Source organism: Zalophus californianus, chromosome 9 (genome assembly GCF_009762305.2).
Source record: "Zalophus californianus isolate mZalCal1 chromosome 9, mZalCal1.pri.v2, whole genome shotgun sequence".
NCBI classification, from domain to species: Eukaryota; Metazoa; Chordata; class Mammalia; order Carnivora; family Otariidae; genus Zalophus; species Zalophus californianus.
In genome coordinates, this window is record NC_045603.1 from 7632991 (window position 1) to 7648584 (window position 15594).

At 51.2% G+C, this 15594-nt stretch overlaps 1 protein-coding gene across 3 annotated transcripts in view; it reads right to left on the reverse strand.

Moving 5' to 3' along the window:
- Positions 1-15594, reverse strand: part of ZC3H7B (zinc finger CCCH-type containing 7B) — a 56726-nt gene that overhangs the window by 31581 nt on the left and 9551 nt on the right. For all 3 annotated transcript variants that reach the window (XM_027593111.2, XM_027593109.2, XM_027593110.2), the window contains exon 2: positions 1854-1912. In XM_027593111.2, coding sequence (XP_027448912.1) covers positions 1854-1906 — 53 coding nt within the window. In that variant the 5' untranslated portion in view covers positions 1907-1912. The remainder of the gene's footprint in view (positions 1-1853; positions 1913-15594) is intronic.

Below are 15594 nucleotides of genomic sequence, written 5' to 3' on the forward strand. Positions count from 1 at the left end.
GGTGGCAGCACCAGGGCCAGAGTGCAGGGCTGGGGCTCTTTCTGTTGCCTGGAGCTGCCGCCAACATCTGGGCAAGAAAGATCAGCCTGAGCCAGTGAGTGAGAAGCAGTGAGAGGAGATGCCGAGGTCCCCTGTGTGTGGGGGAGGGGGTGTCCCTGATTGTGACAGCAGGGCTCACATCCTGCTCTCTCACTTGCCTCTCCGCCGTCAGGGACCAGGGCCCATCACTGTTCCCTGTACTCCCCAGCCAGGCCCCATCACTACCCTCCCTCCTGACCTCCCACCTCCAGCACCAGCTCCCTGTCCAGTAGGTCACACCCTGACCGAAACGTCACCTCATCCCGGTGTACAAGGCTCCACACAAGCCAGCGCCACCACACCTGTGCAAACCACTTTATGGTCCTACAGTGCTCTGTGCCCAGAGGTGCCTAACAAATGCTTAGTGCACAAAGGCTATATAAGAAAACACAGTTAATTTTAAAAGTAGCAGGTCCTACTGTGTTATCTTGTAAAGCAATCCCTTAGGAGACTACCATATGGGTTCCTAGGAGGCTGTCCTATTGCTAAACCTTCTTGGAACTCCCCTCTGGAAAGGGGAAGAACACCGAGCTACCTTTACCCCAAGCGCAATGACTCTGTGAGGGAAGGGGCTGAATTCATTTCGCAGTCACTTAAGAAATCAGTGACTTAAGTTAAAGACATAATTCTTATGAAAGACAGTATTTGCAAGGCTCACTTTGTTCATCAGACTGGCCTCTGAATAAATTTTGAGAAGTGCCGCCAAACCAAAGCTCTCCCCCAGATGGGAGGAGACCGGCCCAGAGAGGAGTGAAAAGTGGACCACAGTTTTCACGGCGGCCTGAGCAAGCTAAGGAAGGACAGTGTGTGAATGTCGACATGCGCTCCATCAGAGCCATGTGGACACCGCGTGCGTGACAAGGGGCCCAGTCTGTGGGGAAGAGGCAGGTCGTGTTTTACACGTCTCTGTGGGAAACAAAACTGGAGAGTTTATATGAGGGTATGTAGCTGTAAATCCTAGTTTTGTGGGGATTCCCATTTAAGAAAAAAACCCCACAAAATTAGAAACAAAGAACTGCTCAGGGAGCCTTCCATGGCTTCGGAAAGGACCCGAGCAAGTGAGGGGTCCTGCACCCAGCACTTCAGTAGTGTCATGATAAATGTGCCTCTGGGGATCTATATAAGAAAAATAAAAGAAAATAGTAAAAATACTTTGTGTGTAAAGAAAAAACAAAACAAAACCCAAATATGGCATGTGGGTACTGAAGGGCAAATAATGGAAAGAAATGTGGGTTTGGGGTCAGCCAGACCTGGGTTAGAATCCTATCCCGTTATAGCTGTGTGACCATAAACAAGTTTCTTAACCTCTCTGAGCCTTAGCAAAATGGAAATAAGGCCACCTACTTCACAAGGCCGTTGTGAGGACTAAGAAGATGATGGATGTGAAGGGCCCAACACAGGGCCTGAGAGATGTGCTTAATAACTAGAAACTGATTTATTGATTGATTGGTTATAAGACGTACAAAGACCAGCAGGAGAATTAACTGTAAGTGTGCCAGTGTATGTGGAGGGCGAGGGTAAAATGGTATACGGAGCAGGACTGAAGGGTAACCAGGGTCAGGGAATGCCTGTGCATGGGGGAGGGGGGCAGTTCACAGATTTACACCCCCTCCCCCAGCCCCTTCCTAGCATGTCCCACCTCCTTACTCCCCAGCACACACGGAAGCCTGAGCAGCAAAGGCTTCGCGAGAAGAAAAGGGGAGCTGGGGAGGCCTGGGCGGGCCTCGGGCATTGCCCTCAGAGGACCCACCCTGCCCAGCCTGCCCCACACTCACTGAATGAACTGCAGCCCCTTCTCGATGTCCGCCTTCCGTCTCTGCCTCTCCATCAGTCTCTGGGGGAGAGAGCAGTCTATCAGTTAGTCAGCAGGGGCCAGTGGCTGGTCACAGTCCCCACCCCACTGTGTGCTCTCATTCTCACACTCATCCCATTTCACAGGTGCCACTGAGGGCAGTGGCCCATCTCACAGCCCACAAAGACCTTCTGAACCCAGCCATGCAGCTCCTGCCCTCCACACCCACGCCCCACTGGACTCCAGTTTTGTGCAGGGCCTTTGATGGGCAGGGGGATGCCTGGAGGCCGCCTGCCTTTTCTCACACATGGCTCGGGGGGCAATTCTGCACCAGAAACCGCAAGTTCAAGGAGAAAACCTTGTTTCACCAGCAAACTCAGCCCAAGGAGAAGAGATACAGAGAATGCAAAATGATGCCAATGATTGCAGCTACAATGTAGCACCACACACTGGGCCGGGCACTTTGTGTAAGAATCTCTTTGAATCTTTCAACAATGCCTTGAGGCAGGTGTCATTTTGTCTCCATTTTACCGAGGTGGAAATAAGCTCAGGGAGTCCCAGTCGTGAGCTGGCAGGCAGGCACCTGAGCAAGGATTTGAACCCAGGCCACCCTCGTTTACCACCAACAGCCCCTCCGCGCAGCCCCTACACACCCGGGAGCCCGCATGGCCCATAACAGACCAGGTAGCATAGTGTGTGCCCCAATTTGGCAAGATGGAGGGAATTTCCCATGTTGTGGATGAGGAAGACAGAGGCTCAGCAAGGCTGAGGACTGGCCTGCTGATGCAGAGCAAGTGAATGGTACCGAACATATGCTGGGAACCTGCTTGAGAGGCAGGGAATGAAAACTGCTTAAGGAGAAGGGAGGCTCAGGAGGAGCAGCTAGGGTTCAGGTTCCTTTAGGGCAAGACCCCCGGGGGCTGGGAGCTCCTGGCCAGATCTAGACAGCGCACCCGGCTTCCACGGCACCATGTATGGACGAGAAGGCCCATTGGAGGTCAGCTTGTCCCACCCAGTGGCAGCCCAGGAGGGATATGGGCCTTCCCCTGGGTCAGAACCTGAGCCTGGGGCTCCCACCTCCTAGTGGGAAGGGGGCTGGAAGCTGCCTGATCTCAAGCCAGCACTTTCTGTCCAGGCTACTCATGGGCCCCTTCCACGATCACTTTCTCCCCCACCAAATGGTCCCAGAGAGAGGACTGCGGGCTGTGCTGGGAAGGGGGAGCTCCATTAGCGAGGGCTAGAGTGCAGACACAAGCAGGGGCACCAAGATGTTAAAAGGTGTGAAAACCACACAGCCACTCTGGGGAGGGAGCAAGTGTGTCAAATTAATACCTTCCCAGACTTCCTTACTTCCTTGTTCTTTTTGGTTTTTTTTTAAGATTTTATTTATTTGAGAGAGAGACAATGAGAGAGAGAGCACGAGCAGGGAAAAGAGGGAGAAGCAGGCTCCCCACAGAGCAGGGAGCCCGATTCGGGGCTCGATCCCAGGACCCTGGGATCATGACCTGAGCCAAAGGCAGACGCTTCATCGACTGAGCCACCCAGGCGTCCCGCTTCCTTGTTCTTTAGTTCCATCTGCATCAACCACATCCTCACAATCCTGTCTCGTAAGAAGGGTAGGGGTCACTAACCCATTTTACAGATGAGGACAGTGAGGCACAAGGTATGAAGTTCCTTTCCCAAGACCACCTGACCAGTGAGCAGGCAAACAGCCCTGTCAGACCACACACCATGTCCTCAGCCACACTCGGAGTTGTGAGACGCCATGTGGCCATTGCGTTGCTCTGGGCCTCACTTTCCTCCTCTGTGCAGCTTGTCAGGTGACAAGCCCCACCTGGAAGGGTGGCTGTGAGGCTCTAGAGATAACAAGCGTGGGATCAGGGGAGCTCAGTTCCCCAAATCTCGTTCTTCCCGTGTGTCCTTCCCAGGGAGGGGTGAAGCCACACTGAGTCTTCAGGCTCCCAGAACAGTGCTCTTCACACCAGATCCTCACACTGGGCAGGGCCTGCGCCATCGCCATGTGCCCACTAATATCTGCTTGCCCGCCGGGGCCGTGGGTCAGGGCTCAGGACTCCGACAGACCTGGCTGGGAATGCTACCACTTAGGCTTGTGTGCAACTGTGACGGTGGGCCTCGGTCTCCTGATGGGGAAAATGGGGCTGATGGTGGCCCCTGCCTCATCGCTGTCATGAGCACTCAGGAGACAACACAGGCAGAGCACCTGGTGCGGGGCGACAGTCCAACCACCCGGGGAACATGCGTCATCCAACCCTGCTCCTCCCTCTTGCAAAAAACCTGTGAGTGTGTCCTGGGGTGGACGCAACCAGGACCCTGTTCTCCCACAGGAGGCAGGCGGGGATGGCCCTGGGCTGCCTGGGCCTTGCCAGGCACACCTTTTGGTTGGTCTCTCTGTCCTCGGCTTCCCTGTCTGGGACACACCCACACGCTCCTCTGGGCCTCCAGCCAGAACGGGCTGTGGTGGCCTTCCTGTCTCCTGGCTCTTGCCTTTGTGGTTCCTTCTACCTGTGCCGCCATTCTCTAAAGGAAGCTCCAACCCTCCTTCGAAGCCTAGACCCTCCACAGAGTCTCTCCCCCGCCCTTCGATGGGAACCATCATAGGCTCAATTCATTCTATTTCCTGGGAGCCTGGGGAGCCACCGACGGCTGAGACCCAGTCCTGGCCCTGCAAGGGAAGCTCACCTGGTGGAAGAGACAAGGGTGCACCTATCACCATGCGGTGTGGCCCAGCAAGGGCAGGGGGCCGGTGAGAGGGGGGCCAGACCCCCACAGGCCTAGACAACCAGCACCACAGGGTCACGACCACCAAGCCCTGTCGCTCTGACCCGGGTCAGAACCCAGCCCCCATCCCTCCCCATCACTTGGGAGTGTTTCCTATGCCCGGGACAAGCAGACCAGCCTCCTCACTGCCCCCCCACCTCCCTGAGGCCATCCGGGGAGGGGGTAGGCTCTCGAGCCCTCAAATCAGACCCTGCCCTCCCCCATGTAGAGCCTTTTGATGACTTGCTTTAATTTCAGCTGATCACGGCTCCCTGCACTGGCTCACGCCATGTGGGGGCAGTTGGCCTGTTACCTTCCTTAAGCCCAGCTCAGCCTGTAGCTCTCTCAGAAAACCACGGTGGTCAGAGAGCAGTGTTCCCATGCAGTCTGAGCAGACTTAAGAGCAACAAGCAGTGCTCATAACCATCCCAAGAGGTAATTCCGAAGTCTGAATCCAAAGCCAAGGAAAGAAATATTCCCTGCCCCAGGCGCTATGTAGAAGCTTCCTCACTCGGCCCAGCGTGAATCCTCCTCTCTGACCACCCAAATCCCAAAGCAGCAGCCTCGCTGTGTGCGGGCACTATGGAGAGGGTTCAAATCCCAGAGCAGGCTACTCTGCCCACCCTGATTTGCAGTTTCCTGCTTTGTATGGCAGAGATTGCAGATAGCACCTACCGACAGGACTAGTACAGAGAAGGCACTCATTTCAGGGCCTGGGATACTGCAGACACTTAGCAACTGGTGACTTTTGGATCAGAATTCCTATGCTGGGCATTCAATTCAGTATCTACTATATGCCCATTATATACAGATGAGAAGGCCAGGGTGCCCACCCTCTACACAGCTCTTCTAACCTACTTAGAGACCTGGAAAGAACATCCCGGCACCTCCACTCCAAACCAGACTTCTGTGGCAAACAGAGGCTGGGATGAGGTACAACAAAGTGGAAACATTTGGGAAACAAAAAGGACCACATCTGAATTGGGCTTTGAAGGGTGAATAGGAGTTGGCTCAGTGGTGTCAGGGAGAGAGGGCCTTCTGACAGGCTGCATCCAATTGTTTATGAAATCTCTGTCATCTCCCCCATTTTATCTGATCCTGACCAATGACCCTGGGGCTGGGCTGTTCTGGGACCCACATTTTGAGAGACGAGGAAAGTGAGGCTCAGCTAGCACGTGGGGGCCCGGCCTGGAACTACTGATTTTATGTCAGTAAAAATACTGTTGCTCTCCCTCCTCAAAGGCACAGTAGAGGTGGAACTGCTCGGTAACCTTCCTAGGCACCTGAGCCTGCACCTGGTGTTTGTGAATACTCGTGGGGCCCCGAAAACACAGATGTGTCTGTGGGGCGATTCGGGGGGAAGACCTCTGTGTGAAAATATTATGCTTCTTGGGCGCCTGGGTGGCTCAGTTGGTTAAGCGACTGCCTTCGGCTCAGGTCATGATCCTGGAGTCCCGGGATCGAGTCCCGCATCGGGCTCCCTGCTCAGCAGGGAGTCTGCTTCTCCCTCTGACCCTCCCCCCTTTCATGTGCTCTCTCTCTCTCTCATTCTCGCTCTCTCAAATAAATAAATAAAATCTTAAAAAAAAATATTATGCTTCTTCCAATGTCCTGTTCTAGGGTCTATTATTGACCATGCTAGGGTCCTTCTCTTGAGTGTAAAGGCCCTAGGCCAGGGCTGCCAAATATATTTCATCTCATAAGCAATGCTGCCAGGCTGGTAGAGGTTGGTAGGGCTGCCCCAAGGGGCTGGGTCCTAGTGATGCTTACAGGAAGAGTACCACCGTGTGCAAGATCGGCCATAATAAACTAGGGATGCCCAGTAGAGATGCATATGCCTCAGGCCTTCAGACACCCCCTCCCCAGTGAGAGTACAACCACTGCTAAAATTCTCAGTAATACAAAGTAACACCAAGCTGGAGGCCCAGGTCTTACGGGGACCCAGGATACAGAAGAAACCACCATCCCTCCCCACCTTTGAGAAGATTTTTCTGACTCCCGTAATGTATTGAGTTAGTCTCCTCTGTGTCAAGGGCAGAGATAGCCCCAGAAAGCCAGGGTATAATTCAGTCCAACCAACATCCATGACCTTCCTACTCAGTGCTAGGCATGGGGGCAGGGGAGATACAAAAGGAATTGGTGGCTCAGGCCCAGCCCAGCACTGCCCTCCAGGAACTCCTGGTCCAGTGGGAGGGAAAAGACAGGTGAGCCACCAGCTGCGGTGCAGGCTAGCAGTGGGTGCAAAGGGCCTGGGGCCTGAGAGGAAGGAGAGGTGCGTCCATTGGGGGAAGCCAGGGAAGGTTCTGCAGGAGGTGCTCCTTGAGCTGGCTGTGAAAGGGAATGACAGGTTTCTTGGATAGCTTGGGAGACAAGGGATAGTTCTTACAGGACAACTGTCCAGAAACATGCGCACTGAGACTGACCTGAACCCCCCAATTCCCTATGGCATCCTGCAATCTGCCCAGCTATGATGGGGAAGGAAGCCCAGGCCCCAACCCACTCCGAGACTGCCAACAGGGGTCAGGCCTGGCCCACAGGTAGGAGAAAGCCAGAGGGTCAGGTGGCAGCAGGGGAAGGAAACCCACATTTCCTGGGTACCCACCATGCACCAGATACTGGGCTTACCTCCCTCTGATCGAAGGGCCTTCTGCTGGTAGCTCCAGTGATCCTTGCTAACGACAGGAGGGGCACAGACCACCCCAAGAGCTGCCACAGTCTGGTACCAGATCTGGTTTTGCCCGGCCGTGCCCATCCCAGAAAATGAGCTACAGAGCACTTGCTAAGTGCCAGATGCCTGGATGGAAGGGCAGGCAAAGTATAAAGCACACCGTCTGGAAAGGAAAACCAGAGAGGCTGCCAGACAGTGGCCCTGGGTGAGCTGGGGGAAGTGGGCAAAGCACAACCATGCCCTCAATTCTGTCATTAAATGTGAGTGGCTTTTCCACTGTGCCAAGTCCTGCTCTGGGTGCAGGGGACTCGGCCATGACACAAACAAGATCCCTGCCCTCAAAGGGCTCACTGTCCAGCCGGGGAACCAGGGAGCAGGGGCACTGCTACAACGTGAAGAGAAAGGAGCTTCACTGGACCCATCCATCCATCCACCTGTGCGTCGAGCCTTCAATGCTCTAGGCCCTGGGGGTTTACCAATTAACAAAGGTGACAAAATCTGTCCTCTTTCAGAGTGTCTGTTCTGGTTGGAGGAGACATATGACAAATAAATGCATAACGGAACACAGGAAGGACACACACAGTGAAGGAAGAAATAAGGCGATAGAGTGACAGGATGCTGTAATTATACAGGGGCTCAGGGAAGGCCTTCTTGACATTTGAACGGAGATCAAAATGATGGAAGGGAGCAAGCCGTGGGGGGAAAAGTGTTCGGGCAGAAGGAGCAGTGAATTCAAAGATCCTGAGGTAGAGACGGATTGGTGTATTTGCGGAAGAGCGAGGAGGCCAGTGTGGACGGAGCAGAGTGGGCAGTGGGGAGAGTGGAGGAGGGGAAGCTCAGGGAGATTAGCAGGGAAGACCATACATCAGTTCTCGTCCGTGAGGCAAGGACTGCGGCTTCCCCCTAAGTAAGATGAGAAGTCACAGGAGGTTTTGAACAAAAAAGCAGCTCTGTGTCTGGCTTTGTCCTACATGAAAACGAGTCATCATTAAATAAACGCAATTTATTTAAGTTTCACCACAACCCTGTCAGGCAGGAAAATAGTGCTCCAAGAGGCTAGGAAAGTTGTTCAAGGCCGCATAGTGATCCTGGAGCCTGGGTTCAAAGGGCCTGGGGAGATGGGCATCAGACAGCCTCGTTAATAATGTGCCAGGCTGGGGTGCCTGGGTGGCTCAGTCGGTTAAGTGTCTGACTTTGGCTCCTGGGATCGAGCCCCGCATCAGGCTCCCTGCTCCACGGGAAGCCTGCTTCTCCCTCTCCTTCTGCTGCTCCCCCTGCTTGTGCTCTCTGGCCCTCTCTGTCAAATAAATAAACAAAATTTTAAAACAACAACAACAATGTGCCAAGTGAGCAAGAGCCCCCAACCCCAGCAAGCACCTAATGCTCACACTCCTCCCTCCTTTCTCAATTTCCTTCCTCTGGGAAGAACATTTTAAGAGGTGGTTGGTATGAACTGAATGTCTGTGTCCCCCCCAAGTGCATACGTTGAAGCCCTACCCCCAATAGGACTATATTTGGATATGGAGCCTCTAGGAAGTAAATAAAGTTAAATGAGGTCATAAGGGTAGGGCTCTGATCCTGTATTTTGTTCCCGCAGCCTGAGCAGACTAGCACAGATTTCGGTACCAAGAGGTGGGATGCTGCTGCAAGAAATATCTAAACATATGGAGGTGACTTTGGAACTGCATGATGGGTGGAGGTTCAGGGAGCTTGGAGGTGCAGCTAGAAAAACCCTTGATTGCCATGAAGGGATGACTGGTAGAAATAAGGATGTTAGGGGCACCTGGGTGGCTCAGTCGTTAAGCGTCTGCCTTCGGTTCAGGTCATGATCCCAGGGTCCTGGGATCGAGCCCCGCATCGGGCTCCCTGCTCAGCAGGAAGCCTGCTTCTCCCTCTCCCACTCCCCCTGCTTGTGTTCCTGCTCTCCCTATCTCTCTCTGTCAAATAAATAAATAAAATCTAATAAATAAAAATAAGGATGTTAAAGGCAGTTCCTGTGAGGCCTCAGATGGAAATGAAGAACAGGTTATTGGAAACTGGAGGAAAGGTGATTCTTGTCATAAAATGGCAAACAACTTGGCTGGGCGCCTGGGTGGCTCAGTTGGTTAAGCGACTGCCTTTGGCTCAGGTCATGATCCTGGAGTCCCAGGATCGAGTCCCGCATCGGGCTCCCTGCTCAGCAGGGAGTCTGCTTCTCCATCTGACCCTCTTCCCTCTCATGCTTTCTATCTCTCATTCTCTCTCTCTCTCAAATAAATAAATAAAATCTTTAAAAAAAAAAAAACAACTTGGCTAAATTGTGCTCTACTGGGGCACCTGGGGGGCTCAGTCAATAGAGCACGTGGCACTTTTTTTTTTTTAAGATTTATTCATTTTAGAGAGAAGCAGGAGGGGCAGAGGGAGAGGGAAAGAGTCTCAAGCAGACTCTGCATTGAGCACAGAGCCTGACGCAGGGCTCAAGCACTTGACCCTGAGATCATGACCTGAGCCAAAACCAAGAGTCGGACACCCAACCGACTGTGCCACCCAGGCGCCACACGCATGACTCTTGATCTCGGGGTCATGAGTTTGAGCCCCATAGTGGGTGTAGAGATTATAAATAAATAAACTTTAAAAAATTAATTGTGTTCAATTTTCTTGTGAAAGGTAGAATTTGCAAGCAATGAAAATGGTTATTCAGCAGAGGAGTTTTTTTTTTTTAAAGAGCTTTTATTTGTTTATTTGAGACAGAGAGAGAGCAAGCATGAGTGGGGGGAGGGGCAGAGGGAGAGGGACAGAGAGAATCTCAAGCAGACTCCACGCTGAACATGGAGGCTGTCACAGGGCTCGACGCAGGACTCCATCCCACGACCCTGAGATCATGGCCTGAGCCGAAACCAAGAGTTGGATGCTTAACCGACTGAGCCACTCGGGCGCCCCTAAGAAGAGGAGATTTCTAAGCATAGTATGGAACATGCGGCACGGGTCCTCCTTACTGCTTATAGTAAAACTTGAGAGGAAAGAGATGAACTGAAGAAAGAATTGTTAAACAAAAGGAATCAGAAATTGAAGAATTGGAAAATGCTCAGCCTATCCTTATCGCAAAAAAATGAGGACATGTGTCCTGAAGAGAACACTAAGGATGTGGCTGAACAACCATTTGATAAGGAGATGAGTATGGGCATGAACCACATATCAAATCAGCTTTCAGCAGAAGTCAGAAATAGAGATGGGATTATAGCAGCAGAAACACTACCAGTTAGAACCAGAGGGGACAGAGAAAACTGGATGACGGAATGCAGGAAAGCTGCTGGACTTCTCAGATTCTACGGGGCCGGACCATAGAGCTCTTTGGAGGCAAACATGCTTTATCCTTCAAGAAAAGGGAAGTTTGACCCTGAGTCACAGATCATCAGAGCTGCCTTGATGGGGCCACCAATTCCTTTTCAGAGCTGCGGGGGGGGGGGGGGGGTGACCCACTGGCAGAGCTGTGGGGGGGTGTGCTGTACTCCGGTGGGCCAGCAAGGAGGAACAGCAAGTCAAAGATGATTCTCAAGCCTCTAAATCAAATGGAATTTGCCCCAGTAGGTTTTAGACTTGCTTGGGCCCGTCACTTCTCTCTTCTTTCTGAATGAACCCTATTCTTTGCCTGTCTCACCATTGCTTTTTGGGAGCACATAACCTGTCTGGTTTCACAGGTTCACAGGTGGAGAGGAATTTACTCTGGATGATCTGCCTCCAGTCTCGCCCAGACCTGATTTAGATATTTAGATGAGACTTGGGACTTTATTATAGACTTTAGAGGATGCGAACGAGTTAAGACTTTGGGGGCTGTTGGGATGGAATGAATGTATTTTGCATCTGCTAAGAACATGAATTTGGGGGGCAAGGGTCAGAATTTATACACTGAATGTTTGTGTCCCCCCAAAATCATGTTGAAGCCCTCACCCCCTTTATGACTTTGGAAATAGGGCCTCTAAGGAGGTAATTAAGGTTAAATGAGGTCATAGGGTGGGGCCATAGTCTGATAGGATTAGTGTTTTTATTAGAAGAGACACCAGAGAGCTCTCCCTTCTCTCCCTGCCCACACAGCGGGGAAAGGTCAGGTGAGGCCAAAATGAGAAGGCAGCCATCTGCAAGCCAGGAAGAGAGTTCCTGTCAGAAACGGAATCTGCCAGCACCTTAATCCCAGCCTTCTAGCTTCCTGACCTGTGAGAAAATAAATTTCTGTTGTTTAAGCTACTCAGTCTATGGTACTTTCTTATAGCACCCCCAACAGACTGAGACAGTGGTTAAAGAAGCATTTGTTCTCAGCTCAAGAGGGAGATGAGTTCCTTGAGAGTGAGGATAGGGGTGGGGCATACTTGGTCACTGCACCTGGTGGAAGAGCAAAAAGCATGTAAGTCAAACAAATCTCTCTTTTTTTAAAGAAAAACGTTCAAGGAAAAAAAAAAAGAAAGGAGGGAAGGAAAAAAGTCCAAGGAGAAAATAGGCCCAAGACTCCCCCAGGATCCCACCGCCAGGCGGGGCAGCCCCTCTTCCCTACTTTAGGTCCATGTTCTTAGAATTTGGGAATTTGAAGCTAGACTTAACTTCAAATCTCAAATTGTTCTTCCGAGAAAGAGCCATGAATTAAGGAACCAGCAGGAAACAATTCCCTCAGCATGGCAGCACAGTATGGGACCACACACCCAGGTTCACAAGCAAGTTCAAAGCCAAGCCCTGTTGCTTAGTAACTGTATACAAGTTGCTTCATTTCTCCTGTTTCACTTCCCTCGTCTCTAAAACAGGGACACTGGTACCTCCTTCTTCTTTTTTAAAGATTTTATTGATTTACTTGATAGAGAGCAAGAGTGGCCTGAGCGCGTGAATGGGGGACGAGCAGAGGGAGAAGCAGAGCGGGGAGTCAGAGTCAAAGTCCCAACTCCAGGCTTGATCCCACCACCCTGAGATCATGACCCCAGCCGAAATCAAGAGTCCTATGCCTAACCGACTGAGCCACCCAGGCGCCCCAAGGATACTAATACCTTCTTTACGGGGTTGTTGTGAAGATTCAATGAGATGCCAGGCATGGAATAAGCACTTAATATCAACCATGACCATTGCAGGGTCATTATGATTACTTAAAAAGAGGGGCAAAGAACATAAACAGGAAATCCACAGGAGCTATGCATCATGAAGAAGAGACACTCGAACTCACTGATAAAAGAACCACAAGGTAAACGACAAGACGCCCCTTCGCCCCTCTGAGACTGTGATTGGCCAGCCTGGTTGATGCAAGCAGAGGAATGGGCACTTGCCAATGCCACAAGTACACTGAGAGCATGGCCTGGCAGCATTGCCGTGAAGCAGTGTGGCCACATCCACCAAAAAGAGCAAGGCAGCCAGTTGCCCTTCATCCTCCCCAGCACAGCCCCTAGACTGTTCCTTTCCCAGTCATTCAGGTGAACCTGCACTGGACTCAGCCAATCATAACGGTCCTTTTACTTGCCGGTGATTGGATTAGGCAAGGGTCCATGACATCATGCTGGCCAATGAGAGAGGAGGGGACGTTTGCCAAGGGGTTTCTGGGAAGGGTTTTCTTCACACTTAAAAAAGGACCGAAGCCGTGATTCCTTTTCTGCAGCTGTATGACAGGTTGTAGTGGGACCCACGCACTGGGGATGGCGGGGCAAAGACAGACCAAAGCCGTTGAATGTGTCTGACCCCTAAGTTAGCTGATCCTGGAAATGCTCTGCCTCATTTATCACATGAAATTATAATAAACTCCCATTTTGAGGTAGGAATTGTTACTTGCAGCCTAAAGCCTTCAACATGATAAAGCGCCCTTTCCTTTTGACCCAGAAACTTCACTTCCAAGAATTTAATCTACTAAAATCCTCGTACAAGCACTCAATTGTATTTGTACAGGATGTATTTTTTTTAAGAGTGAAAAACTAGAAGGAACTTTAATGTCCACCAGTAGAGAATTAATCCACTGAGGTACAGTATAACCTACTATGGAATACAGTGCAGCTACTGAATCCATTACATGCCTTGTCATGGAGATGCCGCCATTCATAGTTGAGAAAGAAAAAAAAGCAGCAGATTCCACAACATTCTGTGTTGTATGATCACATCTGTGTGCAGTGTGTGTTTACATCAAGAGGATGTTTGAAAGGTAGTCTCCAATTTAACTGGTTCTCTCTGGGGACTGGGATCCGTCAAGGGGCAACAGGACACAGAACACTTTCTGCTTTATGGACCTCAGCATGATTTGGATTTTTTGCACAGAGCAAGTATTTTTCTTTTTTTTTTTTAAAGATTTTATTTATTTATTTGACAGAGAGAGACACAGCGAGAGAAGGAACACAAGCAGGGGGAGTGGGAGAGGGAGAAGCAGGCTTCCCGCGGAGCAGGGAGCCTGATGCGGGGCTCCATCCCAGGACCCTGGGATTATGACCTGAGCCGAAGGCAGACGCTTAACGACTGAGCCACCCAGGCGCCCATGCACAGAGCAAGTATTAACCTTGTAATCTAAAATACGAAAATGAGATGACCAACTTGAGGCCAACCTGGTAGGGCAGAAGCCAAGTGGGAACCAGAAGCCTGGTTTCAAACCCAATGTTTCCAGGTCTGCCCAAGTGTCCATGGGCTGTTCTTCCCAGGAGAAAGACCAAACCATTGACCTGAAAACCATGATGGAAGCATATTTTTTCTTTTTCTTTTTTTTTTCCACTCACTTTTTTTTTTTTTTTAAGATTTTATTTATTTGACAGAGAGAGAGCGAGAACAGGAACATAAGCAAGGGGAGTGGGAGAGGGAGAAGCAGGCTTCCCGCCAAGCAGGGAGCCCGATGAGGGCTCCATCCCAGGACCCTGGGATCATGACCTGAGCCGAAGGCAGCCGCTTAACCGACTGAGCCACCCAGGCGCCCCTTTTCCCTCACTTTTGAAAAGAGTTTGATGATGACAGAATTTCAGAGATTCAGATCTTCATCAGACCAGGAAGGGACTGCACCAGCCTCTTCAAACTCTCAATGCTTAGGCCCTGTCCTTGGTGCAGAGCAAGTGCTCTATAAATGGTGGTAAAAGAAATGGATCAATGAATCAATTCATCCAACCCAGGCATTCTATAGATAAGAATGAATGAGTTGAATAAATTAAAAAAAAATGGACACTGAATAATGAAGTAATAATAATAATAACATTTGCTGAGGGGTTACCACGTGCCAGGGGCTAGCATGATCTCTCTTTCTCTTTTTGGCATGTCACGATCTCTTTATACATAATACCTTCCAGCACACCCTGTAAGAGAGCCTATCATCCAAATTTTGCAGAGGAGAAAAGAGAGGCACAGAGAAGTTACGTGACTTCCCCAAGGTCACACAGGTGGCACATGGTAGAGCTCGGATTTAAATCCCATCAGCCTGGCCCTGGGGCCCACACACGTCACCATCTCTGTTGCCCATTAAGCAATCGGACCCAGCCCTAGGACCCCTCAACCTGTCATCATGCTCAAGTCTCCCCCGCCCCCAAATAATTCCCTCCCCTGATCCTGAATCTCCTTCTGAATGATGCACAACCTCTCCTCCTTTCCTTGGTCACATTTTGTGAAATAGTAGTCTACAGTCTCTACATCCTCACCTCCCCATACTCCATTCTCCCCATACTCCATACTCCACTCCCCAAATCTCAGCAGCCCCCCCTTCCACTCCACCAAAGGTACTTGCCAAGGGTCCTCCCAATCCCAGGGACCTCCTGGTTGCTGAGTCCAGTCGAGGGACAGTTTGTCACTCGCCTCTTTCGGGACTCTCGGCTGCAACTGCCAGGTCCTTCTCACACCTCTCTGATTGGTCCTGTTCTGTCTGTTAGGGGCTCTTCTTCCTCTGCCCAGGTCTCAAGACCAATGCGTCCGAGCTTCCATTCAAGGGACAGTGCTCCTGCTCTCCTCACTCTGCATGCTCTCCCCAGATGAGCTCTTACATTTCATGATCTCATGAGTCATGTCGATGACTCACAAATCTGTTCCTCCCGCCAGGCTCGCCCCCTCCCCAATATTTCATATTCATATCTCTTATCCTCTAAGCGGGGCTACCTAGATGTCCAACAGGCAGAATCCTGGGCCCTCTACCTGGCATGCCCTCTCCCCACACACGCACCTAGCCAACTCCTATTCATCCGTGAAGACCCAGCTCACATGCCTCCGTGCCCAGAAAGTCCTCCCTGGTGCCCATTCCAGCTGGGTGCTCCTCCAACTTAACGGTATTCTAACCTTAACTCGGCAGCATCTCCCCTGCTCCTACTCCTCCTCCATTTCC